General features: G+C 40.9%; 1 protein-coding gene across 4 annotated transcripts in view; it reads right to left on the bottom strand.

Moving 5' to 3' along the window:
- Positions 1-14,093, bottom strand: part of LOC127642966 (retinoic acid receptor RXR-alpha-B) — an 85,801-nt gene that overhangs the window by 10,100 nt on the left and 61,608 nt on the right. For 2 of the 4 annotated variants that reach the window (XM_052125450.1, XM_052125452.1), the window contains exons 4-7: positions 11,274-11,424; positions 9,198-9,377; positions 8,279-8,317; positions 3,895-4,058 (exon numbers count right to left, since the gene is read on the bottom strand). In XM_052125450.1, the coding sequence (XP_051981410.1) occupies positions 3,895-4,058; positions 8,279-8,317; positions 9,198-9,377; positions 11,274-11,424 (534 nt within the window). The remainder of the gene's footprint in view (positions 1-3,894; positions 4,059-8,278; positions 8,318-9,197; positions 9,378-11,273; positions 11,425-14,093) is intronic. The other 2 variants (XM_052125451.1, XM_052125453.1) reach the window with 1 other exon arrangement.

Genomic DNA, 14,093 nt, shown 5'->3' with positions numbered 1-14,093 from the left:
ATATAAATAATATGCACGTTAACACGATTTTAGTAATAAACGATCCTGTTCTGTGTAAAGTTATTTCCAAACTTTGTTACCAATGTAACACTGTAACTCTAAAATTATGATTTAATCAACTTTACAGTGCAAAAAATACACACGTATTAACAGAAGAATAAAAATAAGTGTTTTTATAAAATTATATGCTTCACATTTTGCCTCTGAACCCTCCAAAATGGGCCCATTTCACTTCCTTTGTAAGTGCCTCACTGTAACCTCGATTTTGTTTGTTTTTTATAAAAGGCAAAGCCAAAATAATTTTTTGTTGTAAACAAATTTATGCCACAAATGCTTTCAATTGAGCTTCACTTGAACCCAGGATATTCCTTTAAATTAAACAAAACAGGGAAGTCCTTTAGGTCTCCTGATATAAGAAAGAGTAACCTTAAATGTATCTAAACACACATTTATCTAAACAATGCTGGAAAAGTGACAAGCTGTGTTTGCAATATCTGATAAAACTGCTTCCAATTTGTGTCATTGTTTGAAATAACCAGGCTGGGAGACACAAATCAACAGCAATACTAAATAGAGAGAATTCCACTACCTATCTATCTACCTGCCAGTCTGTCTGATAGACAGATAGATTAATTATCTTTGAGCTTTTTGCATTTAGATAGTCCTGCGGTTTGAAAAATGAATTATTAAAAGCACAAATGAGCCATGCAGTCTCTCAATTACAATAAAGTCATAAAACTGCATAAAACATAAACATTTTTTTTTTTATTATATAAGAATTAGAAAAGTGTTGTTAAAATTAGTTTTAGAAAAGATAAATAGCATGTCACACCACAGGTCTCTGCTGTAACTGCATGGCATTTATCATTTCACATCAATTACCCTAATGCAGTTTTAAATGGGTCAATAGTACTGGAATGTTTATCACCAAGAGAAAAACTCTCAGAAGTTGTGTGAAGTGTAATTGAATGAATGAATGAAAAACTTTATTTCGAACATGTAAAAATAATACAATAATACAAATAATAATACAAAAATTATAATAATACAATAAACAAGAAACAAAACAATATTAACATATACATGTCCGAAAAGGAGTAGGAAGAAGCATAAGCTTATTTAATCCTACCACTTCTCCACCTCTAGTTAATAATCATTAAATTGGCTTCATAATTATATCATCTTAATCCTATCTAATTTGCCCTCAATGGAATATATACAGTGCATTCGGAAAGTATTCAGATGCCTTTGTTTTTTTATTTTTGACATTATGTTATGTTGCAGCTTTATGCTAAAATGCTTTAAATTATTATTTTTTTTTTCCCACATCAATCTACACTCCTAACCCCATAATGACAATGCAAAAAACATATTTTTGATACATTTGCTAATTTATTAAAAAGAAAAAAATTTAATATCACATTAACTTTCACATTGACTGAGACAGAGCTCAGAGACTGGATTGTGTCAAGGCACAGATCTGGGGAGGGTTACAAAAATTTCAGCTGCATTGAAGGTTCCCAAGAGCACAGTGGCCTCCATAATTCTTAAATGGAAGACGTTTGGAACAACCAGGACTCTTCCTAGAGCTAGCAACCCAGCCAAACTGAGAAATCAGGGGAGAAGGGCCTTGAAAAGAGGTGACACCTTGAGGTGATCAAGAACCCAATAGTCACTCTGGTTGAGCTCCATAGATCATGTGTGGAGATGGGAGAATCTTGCAGAAGGACGACCGTCACTGCAACACTCCACCAATCTGGGCTTTATGGCAGAGTGGGCAGACGGAAGCCTCTCCTCAGTACAAGACATGTAAAAAGCACCTAAAGAACTCTCAGACTGTGAGAAACAAGATTCTTTGGTCTGATGAAATGAAGATTGAACTGTTTGGCATCAATTCCAAGTGTCATGTCTTGAGGAAACCAGTCAATGCTCAACACCTGCGCAATACCATCCCAACAGTAAAGCATGGTGGTGGAAGTATCATGCTGTGGGGGTGTTTTTCAGTGGCAGGGACTGGGGGACTGGCTAGGGTTGAAGGAAAGCTGAATGCAACCAAATACAGAGATATCCTTAATGAAAACCTCATCCAGAGTGCTCAGGATCTCAGACTGGGCCGAAGGTTCACCTTTCAATGGAACAATGACCCTAAGCACACAGCCAAGACAATGAAAGAGTGGATTAGAGAAAACTCTGTGAATGTCCTTGAGTGGCCCAGCCGGTGATTGTAAATGAGATGGCTGTAAAAGTTCAGGGTGCCTCGTGCCACCACCAGCAATATGGTGCATGCTGCCCTGGGTGGCTGCCCATGTTACCCATGCCTAAATCCGCCACTGCTGCCAAAGGTGCTTCAACAAAGTACAGAGTTTTCCTATCAACCCATAAGGAACTGAAATTCATTAGAGCCCTATTTCATCTCAGATGACCTTCCCCAAAGCACAAGGACAAACAACGATAAAAAAGAACATCTGGAAACAAACAAGTGGGGAAGACAAAGCACATGCCTCTTTCTCCCTCATTTCACTGACCTCCACCTGATTTAGAGCATACTGATGCACAAAACAGAGGGCAAATATGCAGTGTTATCCTCAGTGTGTCTAACTGACATGGATCATGTGCTAGGTTGAGGCTCTTATCTAATGGTATGACAATGTGCTTCTTGTGCAGAATGCCCCCTCTCAAGGGGTCTTTATGGAGGCCTTTAATGCCAGAGTACATTCTTATGTAGCAAAATCCTTCCATTGGTAGCAACTGACAGTCAGATTTTAAAAATAGCCTTCAGACAGACAAAAATTACTTTCTGCCACACTGGCCAGTTTCGAGTGAATTGAGAAAATGTACTGGTCATAAATATTTCATACCAGCCACAAAGTATGTATTATGTGTTATGTATGATGCTGCAGCTCACTATGAAGTTACCAGCTAATTGGCGAGTAAATTAATTCAGCACAGCCAATGTTTACTTGCAATCGCTGATTGTTAAGCATTACATTTGGACCCTGCTCACAAACTACTCAAATCTGGATTTGGGCCTCTTTTCCCAATAACGATTGATTTAGCAGTTAAGAGCGTTTTCTATGAGCGATATTATGAACATTCGCTATATTTGACATGCATTTCCCAAAACTGTAGCACCTCCTCAGATGGTACTACACAACACATGTTGTGGGTGAGAGCACCTTTAGGTGTCAGAGAGGAAGAGGAGATGAGGATGAGAAGCCAATATACCACCAACAGCAACAATCATACCACCACTTTGTTGTTACCAACTAGTCCACAAATAACTTTATTTGCTATCTGTTCATCCAATATTGACTAACCATTTTCTGCATTTATTATTGCTATTAGACTTTTCGGGTAAAATAATAATAAAATGAATGTATGTATACTGATAATAAATGAGCTATAGGTATTTACATTTTTTTAGGTGTAATTTTGATTGTCCTGCATATGTCTGCATAATTCTGTGTCCTTACAATGTTCTTAGCACAGTACGAGTATTCCAGAGCTTTCGTTAATCTATGAGCATCTTCAAGTATTACTTAAGTTGCGATACTTTTTGGAAATGGGCCGCAAAACTAAGATGATTCATAAAATGGATTCTATGATCTACTTAGGCATACTATGCTTATGGGAAACGAGGCCCCTGGTTCTTCCTTTGACAGCTGAAATCCTAGCAAAAGGATCTTCTTTCTCTCTATCCGCAGGGAAGGTGGAACCTTTCTTTTGTCTTGATATTCAACAAATGAACCCTCCCCTAAACTCTCCCCGTTCAGTGAAGTGCAATAGTGAAGTGTAAATATGAAACGATGCATTTCAGATTCAGAGCCAAATGTTCTCTATAATTTTAAAGTTGAATGTGTTGAATGTGTGATTTAGAGGGAGAAACTGGCTTACAGATTTGGCAGGCACACCCAGGTTGGCTTCCACGTAGGTCTCTGTCTTTGGTTCCACTGCCAGTTCGGCTTCCAGAATCTTCTCCACGGGCATGTCCTCATTGGCACAGCTGCTGAACTCTCCCTCGTTCCGCTCCTTCGCCCGCTGCCGCTCCTCCTGAACGGCTGCACACATGCACATAACAAATTTGAAATGCCTGAATATGTGCAAGCAAAATACATATACAAACAAAATCATGACCTTGCACACAATAGCACACAGCTGCATTTGGTTTGTTCTAATGCTAGATGTTTCCACAAAAAAAGCTAGGGCTGTTTTTCATCGAGTAGTACTGCATATGCGTACAGCACATTATTCACTGATTTCAGAGGACTGAAATCACAATGGTGACAGTTACCAAAGTTGAGGAGGTCAACCTATGTTTTAAGTAACATTATTAGCAATATGTATTCTGCTCAATAAATTATGTATATTTTATTTGCCTATGGTCCAACTAAAACATGACTGACTACATTGAATCTCTTCTGCAGGTAAAGTCCATGGACAGAGTCATGGACAATAAAACTGTCCCTCTAAAATTTTCGGTCAAGTGATTAGTTATGCAAACATACAAGAAAGGGTTGAGTGTGTGTGTGTGTGTGTGTGTGTGTGTGTGTGTGACATTCTCAGTTGACTTTTAGTTTGTGTACTTTTATTTTGACATTTCCTGTTTCCTAGTCTTGTCATTTCCTGTTTTCCCTTCTTGTTCATGTGTCCGATTTTCATTGGTTCTTTGTTTGATTACTTTGTTTCAGTTCTAGTTTGTTATTGGTCTTAGTTAATTGTCTTGTTATCTTGTTTTAAAGTTCTGTCTGTTCATTGGCCTTTGTCTTCCTTGTCTTGTGTATTTAAACCCTCATGTTTGCCTTAGTCATTTGTCAGGTATTGTTTGTGTAACCCTGTTGTTGCTGCCATAGTTTAGTCTAGCCTCTGTTTAGTGTAACAGTCCAGTCTTAGTCCAGTCCAGTCTAGTTTTGTCATTATTAGTTAGGTCCTTGGTTTCTTATTTTGTTTTCTTTCACATTTATAGTTAGGGATATTGGTTTCACGTTTCAAGAATAAACTGCACTTGGGTTCATCTTCACATCATCTTCATCGTCTCAGCCTGTTTTGTGTCTTCAGCATTACAGAATACCTGACCCACCATTATGGACCCAGCAGTTCGGCTCTTGGATCTTCGTCAGGGGAATCAACCCCTGGAGGCTTATGTTGTGGACTTTTGTGCCCTGGCAAACCAGGTTAACTTTGAGGTAGCCCTTAAAGACATTTTTCATTATGGGCTAAATGAGCCAATCTCTTCATGTATGCCTAGTGGTCACTGTTCCCTCAGCCTGGCTCAATATATTGACCTCGCCCTACTGTTCACTGGTTCTGCGTTCACTGTGGGGGAGGTGGACACCGAGCCAGTGTTCCACAACATAGCCGCAAGACCAGAGACCCCAGTCTCGAAGCCTGCCACGGCCAGCGAGCCAGTGCCTGTAGCCTCGACCGTCCCAGAGCCAGTGCCTGTAGCCTCGACCGTCCCAGAGCCAGTGCCTGTAGCCTCGACCGTCCCAGAGCCAGCGCCTGTAGCCTCGGCCATCCCCATAACCACGCTCCCTGTTGGCCGAAAGAGAAGGAAGAGGGCACCTTCTCCCCAGTCTCTTGTGCTCAAGACCGCAGAGGTCCACTCAGAGCCTCCCACGGCTCTGCCTGCCTCTGCTCCGCCCTCAGAGCCTCCCACGGCTCTGCCTGCCTCTGCTCCGCCCTCAGAGCCTCCTTCCAGGGCTCCGCCTCCCGAGCCTCCTACGGCTCCGCCTCTTGAGCCTCCTACGGCTCCGCTCCCAGAGACTCCAGGGCCTCCTACGGCTCTGCCTCCTGAGCCTCCTACGGCTCCGCTCCCAGAGACTCCAGGGCCTCCTACGGCTCTGCCTCCTGAGCCTCCTACGGCTCCACCTCCCGAGCCTTCTAGGCCTCCGCTTCTAGAACCTCCTACGGTGCAACCTCCCTCGGCTCCACCTCCAGAGCCTTCCAGGTCTCCGCCTCTAGAGCCTCCTGAGCCTCCCTCAGCTCTGCCTCCTGAGTCTCTCACGGCCCCACTCCCTGAGTCTCCCGAGCCTTCCTCGGCGCTGCCTCCTCAGTCTCTCTGTGCTCCGCCTGCCGAGTCTTCCACGGCTCCGCCTTCCTGGGCTCTGTCTCCCAAGTCCTACATGGCTCCGCCTCCCATGGCTCCGCCCCCAGAAACCCTTCCGCACATGGTTCTGCCAGCTCCCCCAGTAACCATGCCTTTTCCCTGGCCTCCTGACCCTCTTCCTGCCCTGTGGTCACCTCCAAAGCCACCTAGCCCAGTCACTGTCCTGCAGGCACCTCCCAAGCTGCCTGACCCTGTGCCTGTTCTATGGCCGCCTCCAGAACTAGTCCCTGTCCTGTGGTCACCTTCCAGGCCCCCTGACCCAGTCCCTGTCCTGTGGTCGCCTTCCAGGTCCCCTGACCCAGTCTCTGCCCTATGGCTGCCTCCCGGACCTCCCGACCCAGTCCCAACCTTGAAGTCGTTCCCTTGGTTTCCTAGCTTCCCAACTGGTCTGCTCCGGTTCCCTTGGTCTCCCTGCCACCCGCCTTTCTGCTATGTTCCCCCTGACCTTGCCTTGAACTGCCTGTTTGCCCTTGGTGCCCCCCTTGAACTGCCTGTTTGCCCCCCCCGTGCCTCCCGGAACCACTTCTGTTCCCCTACACTCTGTGGACATTTTTGCCTTTTTTTTTTTTTTTTTTTTTATTATTATTATTTATGGAGCGTCTGGAATCCGCTCCTTTTAAGGGGGGGCTCCTGTGACATTCTCAGTTGACTTAGTTTGTGTACTTTTATTTTGACATTTCCTGTTTCCTAATCTTGTCATTTCCTGTTTTCCCTTCTTGTTCATGTGTCCGATTTTCATTGGTTCTTTGTTTGATTACTTTGTTTCAGTTCTAGTTTGTTATTGGTCTTAGTTAATTGTCTTGTTATCTTGTTTTAAAGTTCTGTCTGTTCATTGGCCTTTGTCTTCCTTGTCTTGTGTATTTAAACCCTCATGTTTGCCTTAGTCATTTGTCAGGTATTGTTTGTGTAACCCTGTTGTTCAGCCATAGTTTAGTCTAGCCTCTGTTTAGTGTAACCTTGTAGTTTTTGTTCCAGTCTAGTTTTGTCATTATTAGTTAGGTCCTTTGGTTTCTTGTTTTGTTTTCTTTCTCACTTCTAGTTAGCGATATTGGTTTCAAGAATAAACTGCACTTGGGTTCATCTTCATCGTCTCAGCCTGTTTTGTGTCGTGTGGGTGTGTGGATCTTTATGGAAACATTACAAAATAATTTTCTCTGAGTATTTTTAGACTTGTTTTCTGAGAACATATAATTTAGGGAATCGTTTACTAAAAAGTGAAAATTCCGGCAACATGTTATTTCAAAATCTTATGACTTTCTTCAGTGGAATGCAAAAGGAAAAAGTTGAAAGAAGTTGCTTTTTCCATGCAATTACAATGAATGGAGATTGAAGCTATCCAGCTTTTGTAAATGGTGTTAGAATAAAAAATTTTGGGTGAAATATTTATTTCAATTTCTTTCCCCATTAGCAATTTATTTTTCTCATTTACGCCTGAATAAAAAAATTATGAAAACATTTACTTTAAAACTATTTGCAGTGGGGTAAGAAAAATAAACCTAATTCACTAAAATGTCAACGAAAAAGTGTCATTATCTTATGTTTTTGTCTCTTAAGTAAATGTATCTTGTTTTAGGGAAGTTTAGATATTGTACTTGAAAACAATTTACTTTTGTAGAAAATGCATAAGTGTGTGTCTGTGTGTGCACTTGTGGGTGTGTGTCTATATGTTGTGTACAAAGTGTACACATTTGTTTGGCTTGTTATAGAGGAGGAGCCAGGTCTAAACCTCAGTCGGTCCACTGTGGTTTAAAAGCAGTGGGAATTATTCAGGCTGTGGAACATTTCAGCTTTTCCTTCTGTCTCTGTAAGCCATTTTATGACTCTCTCTCTGCTAGACAGAAACCACTAGCAGATCATGGAGGAATTTCTTGAAGTATAAAGCTTAGCTCCAGGAGCAAGGGAGAGGCAAAAGGAAATTATTTTAGCTTTATTTTCCTCAGAAACATAGAGAGTGAGAGACTTGCATGGGAAAAGTGTGTCTGGTTTCATTCTCAGAAGAATAAGTGTAGGGCCATAGTGTATATATGTAAATCAAAACAGTGTTAAATTGTCTCAAATCTGTCATCATTTCATCATATTCAGTGATAATCATAAACACTAATCGCTTAAGCAGTATTTCTATATTTAAAGGAATAGTTCACCCAAAAATAAATACTATCATTATTTACTCACCCTCATGTCCTGTATGACCTGTATGACTTTCTTTTTTTTCTGCGGAACACAAAAGAAGATGTTTTAAAGGATGTACCGTTTTCTGATTTCCATACAATAGCAGTTAATGATTCACTTCTGAGCTTAAAAAAGCACCCAAAAGTGTCATAAAAGAAGTCCATGACAATATGTGTCATATTCCAAGTATTCTGAAGACATACGATCACATTTAACGTGACATTCTTTAAAATATCTACTTTTCTATTCCGCAGAAAAATAAAGTCACACGAGTTTGTAATGACATGGGGGTGAGTAAATGATGAAATAATAAACATTTTTGACTGAACAATTTCTTTAAGCTCCATACTCTGTTTAGGGCTAGGTGTCCTTTATTCCGAAATAGGAATGTTTCAAAACTACTGGGATATTCCCATACATGTCATCAACATAAACATGCACATTCACACTATTCTCTTGTGGAAATGTTTGCTCTTGCCATTTTATTTTAAATAACTTTAAGTAATTCTGCACAGTAATTTAATAAACTTATTAATTTGTATCTATGTCCTTGATAACAGCAAACAAGAGTGCAATGAATTGTAAAGTGTAGACATTAGACTGTAATTTTATTAGTTTAAAAATAATCTGTCTCCTTGCAACAAAAAAGGCTTTTGGCAATTGCCTGTGTCTTACAGCACTCATAATTTGAACATGCACAAATAGAAATGAACAGTGGATATTCCAAATAAGGTGTATACATAACATAATTTTCTATAAATACAGGCATATGCCAGCTGTTTATTTGTTTTTTTAGGAACAGTAATATTGGATAATCAGGTTTATATGACCAACAACCAGAATATGACCATATTCTAATAATATTCTGAATTTTCATTTGCATGTAAATGTGGTCAATCACTTAAATAAAGAAAGAGCGTACCTTCTCTCTTCATTCCCATGGCTAAGCATTTCTGATAACGGCAGTACTGGCAGCGATTTCGTTGGCGTTTGTCAATTATACAGTCTTTGTTGTCTCGGCAAGTGTACGTCAGGTCCTTTCTCACCGTTCTTTTGAAGAAGCCCTTACAGCCTTCACAGCTGTACACCCCATAGTGTTTACCTGCCAGCAGACACATGCTTTAGTATTGTCCTCAGCAGGGCTACCTTTAATTGGAATTTAATATCAATAATTCAAAAGCAACACATCCGTTTTTGCAAAACACTGCTCTGAAAGACAGAAATTAAAGTGCAATAAAGTAGAAATATATTTAATGACCGCAGCTTAATTTATGGTGAATAATAATATTACATGACTCTCTGGAATACTTGATTCCAATTGGCTAATTGTGGACTTCTGCTTTCAATTATTTTTGTAAAATGACTGAAAAACTGTATGACTGCTGTTCCAGATACAAAATGTCTTTTGTATCATTCCTCCTTCAAATCTATATTTCATGTAAATTTATTTATTTGGTAAGAAGCCATGTAATAAGCAATATAGTGTACAGTCAGCTGGTCGTTGTGGAAAAATAAACCCCTATAGCGTGATCATGACCCTGATAAGGACAACGATCAGCAAACTATACACAAAGTCCCTTTAAGGCAAGTCAGGTCATTTGACAGGGACACTATTTTCTAAGTACAGCAAGTACACACGTAGTGAGCAAGAGACACAGTGGGTGTGACATCAGGCCTTGGAGAGGGATTTATTTGAAATAAAAAAAACATAAAAAAAAAAAAAAAAAGAAAAAAAAGAAAATTGTGTCCATGGGGAAATTCACAGTAAATGGGGATCTGGCACCCTTGCAGTGAATGAGGCTCAGTGTAAGTAAGGGGTGTGTTGAAAGGCGTGGTCCAGGACGTGGGCGGGGTCTGGTAGTCACATGCGCTCTCCTCATAGGTTCTGGGGTGCGAGGAGCAGTGGCTTCTGTGGCGGCCTGTATTCCCTAGGGCTGCGGCGAGTGTGAGAAGGGAAGTGCTGCATGCATTACTCCAAAAAGGGGCAGTCGCTCCAAACCACCATTAAAGATATAGGGAGACCCTTACCTAACACTTTCCCTAACCTTAAACGTGATTGGAAGTGACACCCCCTTTTGGAGTAACCCCACCCTCTTTTGGAGATTCCGCCCCCATTTGGAGGTCTCTACCCTACACCTATACCTACTAGAGTGTGAGAGGAATGCAACCTGGTTTCCTAGCCGTCTGCTGCGATGCGTGCTGTCATCCCCTGCAACGCTTCTAACTCATGCTGTGGTTCTGGTGGAATGGGTCCGGTGGCAGATCTAACATGACCGGTACCCTCCCCGCTCTGCTCCTGGACCTACGAGGATGCCAGTGTGTTCAGACGTGGAGACAGAAACCAGCTTCCCGAGGAGAGGCGCGCTCTATGTTTTAATGGCCGTGATGATGAGGCTATATACACGTCAGGTGTGACCCAAACAAGGCTTATTAAATTGCACAGAAATCTCCAAAACGGTTGGTCAATATTACAAGCAAATAACATATTTCAAACAAGCAATAAAATCAGACAACAGTCATATCATAAATTATGGTTATTTAGCTCAGATCACACACGCACGCACATGCACGCACACAGGCATGCACGCACACACACACACACACACACACACACACACACACACAAACACAGGATTCTTTAGCAAATGTGCTTGATAATAGGCTCCATTCCTAGAGTTGCCATATTCAGTGCTATGATTTCTCCCATTCATAAGTATACCAGTAACCCTCTCCTCCAACACTGGCTCTGCTATACATTATCCCTTACTTGTTTTACTTTACAAAACAGAAAAAAGCTATATTATTTATTATTTTTATATATTTATTTTAATATTTGAGGTTCTCATAGATTATTATGTTACTTAGACCCTTTCGGTCTATAAAAAGGACATAAATAACATATTAATAACATAATTAATAAATAATATTACATTGAAGAATCAGCAGGTATGTGTGTGTGTCTGTTTGTGTGTGCATGTGTGTGTGTGACAAAAGGTACCTGATGAGCGGTCTCCACAAATGGCACAGATGTGTTTTGTGAGGGAGAGAGAGGTGCCTGTTGGCTGCGCTGGGACCTTCATCACTCCGTTTAGACCCAGAGGGGGTTTAATGTCCTCTGAACAGCTGACTGGATTCATGGGCGAACTGAGCTAAAGAACAAATGCAAAAATCAAAGCATTCAGAAGCAGCAAATTAAATAAAATCAATTCACAGTGGGAGACAGCAGTAAATTACATGTTCCCTCTTATTGTCACCTTCCTATTTTCCACCTAAACTACCACTCAAGTGTTTGAATACCTTTTGATCTAAAATGTTTAAAATGCTTGAAATAATTTTTGAAGACATATAAAATTTGTGCCTATACATAGGAATTGCAAATATGTAATTAATTTACAATAAATGGATGAGTTTATCCAGATGAAAGAAAAGTAGCCAACAAGTGGCTAGCATACATTGGAACACCTTCTATAATGTAAAAAAAAAAAAAAAAAAGCATCCCAGGTGAATATGTCATGAAGCTAGTTGAGAGAATGTGCACAGCTGGTATCTAATCAAAGAGAAAAAGTGGCTACTTTGAAGAAAGTACAATATAAGATTGTTTTGGTCACTACATAATTCCCAAATTACCATAATTACTATTTGAATAATTTCATATTTTTATATTTTATATGTCTCTAAACTTTTGTCTGGTAGTGTATAAACAAACACATTCTAATGCCACTTCAAGAATCATACATGATGTGGACACGTGATTCCTTGTGTCTGACAATTGCATATAATTCCACATTAAAACTGCTGCTGGAACAGAATCAGTCACACATGACACAGTGCAATGATGGATGAGGGGACCTGGGAAAGAGATGACAGATACACAAGTAAAAAGGAAAGCTTGCTCCGTGCTTCTTTGTTAAGTCTCGATACAAGGATATGTGAAACAGTACTCCTTCGCCAGTACTGGAGAGAGCAAACGATTCATGCTAAATAATTTCTAACCAAACAACAATGATTTGATGTTAGGTGGAGAAAAACAAAAGAGAAAATATGCATGACATATCAGTCAGGTATTCAAAAAGCAAACAGTGTTGAAATGTCTAACTATTTCAATACATAACATCCTGACCGTTTTGCTCTATGGTGAATTAGAGACTATTGTGTTCATTTAACAAAAACCTTCTTCCAGCATTTCCCCACCTTAAATTGTGTCAATGTTATTTTGTTCGCAATATAACAGAATATTTTACTTATGACAAATGGTCCTGGGTTACAACACATGCGTCCACACACCTGTGGATAAGGTCTATATAATAGACATACAGACTCTTAAAGGAATAGTTTACCCCAAAATTATCTTTTATTCACAATAATCTCATATACTGTAAAAAGGGTAACTTTTAATTGTTACCTTAGGAGCTACAGTATTTCTACCTTATCTAACTATTAAAATTCGATTTATTGTTGTAAATGTACTCAGGTTGATTCATGCATGTTAAATAATAATTTTTGATTAGACTCAAACCAGTTCATTTAGATGTTATCACATGAAGAACATTTTTTTGTCTTACATTTTTTTTCCGGTGTGTGGCAGTTGAGTCATTTGGACTGCGTATATAATACTTTATATATACTGTATAGACAGTCACCGGCCACTTTATTAGGTACACCTGTACATTCACTTATTCATGTGATTATCTAATCAGCCAATCATGTGGAAGCAGGGTAATGTATAAAATCAACCAGATTCGTGTCAGTAGCTTCAGTTAATGTTCACATCAACCATCAGAATGTGGAAAAAATGTGATCTCAGTGATTTAGGCCATGGTATGATTGTTGCTGCCAAAAGGGCTGGTTTGAGCATTTCTGTAACTGCTGATCTCCTGGGATTTTCACGCACAAAAGTCTCTAGAATTTACTCAGAAATGTGCGAAATACAAAAAAAACCATCCAATTCTGTGGACGGAAATGCCTTGTTAATGACAGAGGTCAACAGAGAATGACCAGACTGATCTAAGCTGAAAGGAAGGTGTAACGCAGTTCAATGAAAAGGAGGAGGTGAGAACCGGCTTGGCAATATAAATTATATTTTAATGATTAACTTAAACAAAAGACAAACACACACACATGATGGACGTGTCCATAAACAATCTCTCTCTCTTGCACGATCCTCCGCAGTCCTCCGCCTTTATCCCTCTCGGAGGCTTGATTAGCCTGATAAGTGACAGGGTTGTAAAATCACGACCCGGCCCCGCCTTCCACCCTGCCACATTCCTCCCTCGTTCTCTCAGGCTGGGGAGCCCCCGGCATGATGCACACCCCCTCCCCCTTTCCCTGGGGAGGGGAGAGCCTTTTGCCCCGTCTGCCGGCAGGTCATCCCCGTCTACCTGGATGAGGGAGGGGACAAGTGGAGGGAAACAGAAATAATAAAAATGGGGGGGGGGGGTACTTCCTGTAACAGTGTAGTACCACCCAAAAAAACACTGTAAAACTTAAATGAGAGGGAAAAGGCCAATGCAGCGGCAGTGAGAGAGAGAGCGGAGAGAGAGATGAAAAAAAACAAACATTTACTGTTCTCCGATACACCGTAGCTTGTTCCTCGGCCACTCCTCCACCCTCTAACGTGCAACAGCCGCGCATCTCCGGTTGGATCGGAGTCAGTCCTCCAGCCCCTGGTGGACGGAATGCCCTGCCGCGTTCTCGGGGAACAGAAGGAGTTTCCCCCGCCCCTGGCAGCGGTTCTCCAGCTCCAGGCAGTCGGCAGCGAGCCCCTCCCCGCTTGCGGTCGGCCGTCTCAGACCCCACCGCATTTCAGCGGCTAGTAGGG

The sequence above is a fragment of the Xyrauchen texanus genome, chromosome 4 (assembly GCF_025860055.1).
Source record: "Xyrauchen texanus isolate HMW12.3.18 chromosome 4, RBS_HiC_50CHRs, whole genome shotgun sequence".
Taxonomy (NCBI): domain Eukaryota; kingdom Metazoa; phylum Chordata; class Actinopteri; order Cypriniformes; family Catostomidae; genus Xyrauchen; species Xyrauchen texanus.
The sequence above is the reverse complement of the archived record's forward strand: the minus strand, read 5'-3'. Positions and strand labels throughout refer to the sequence as shown.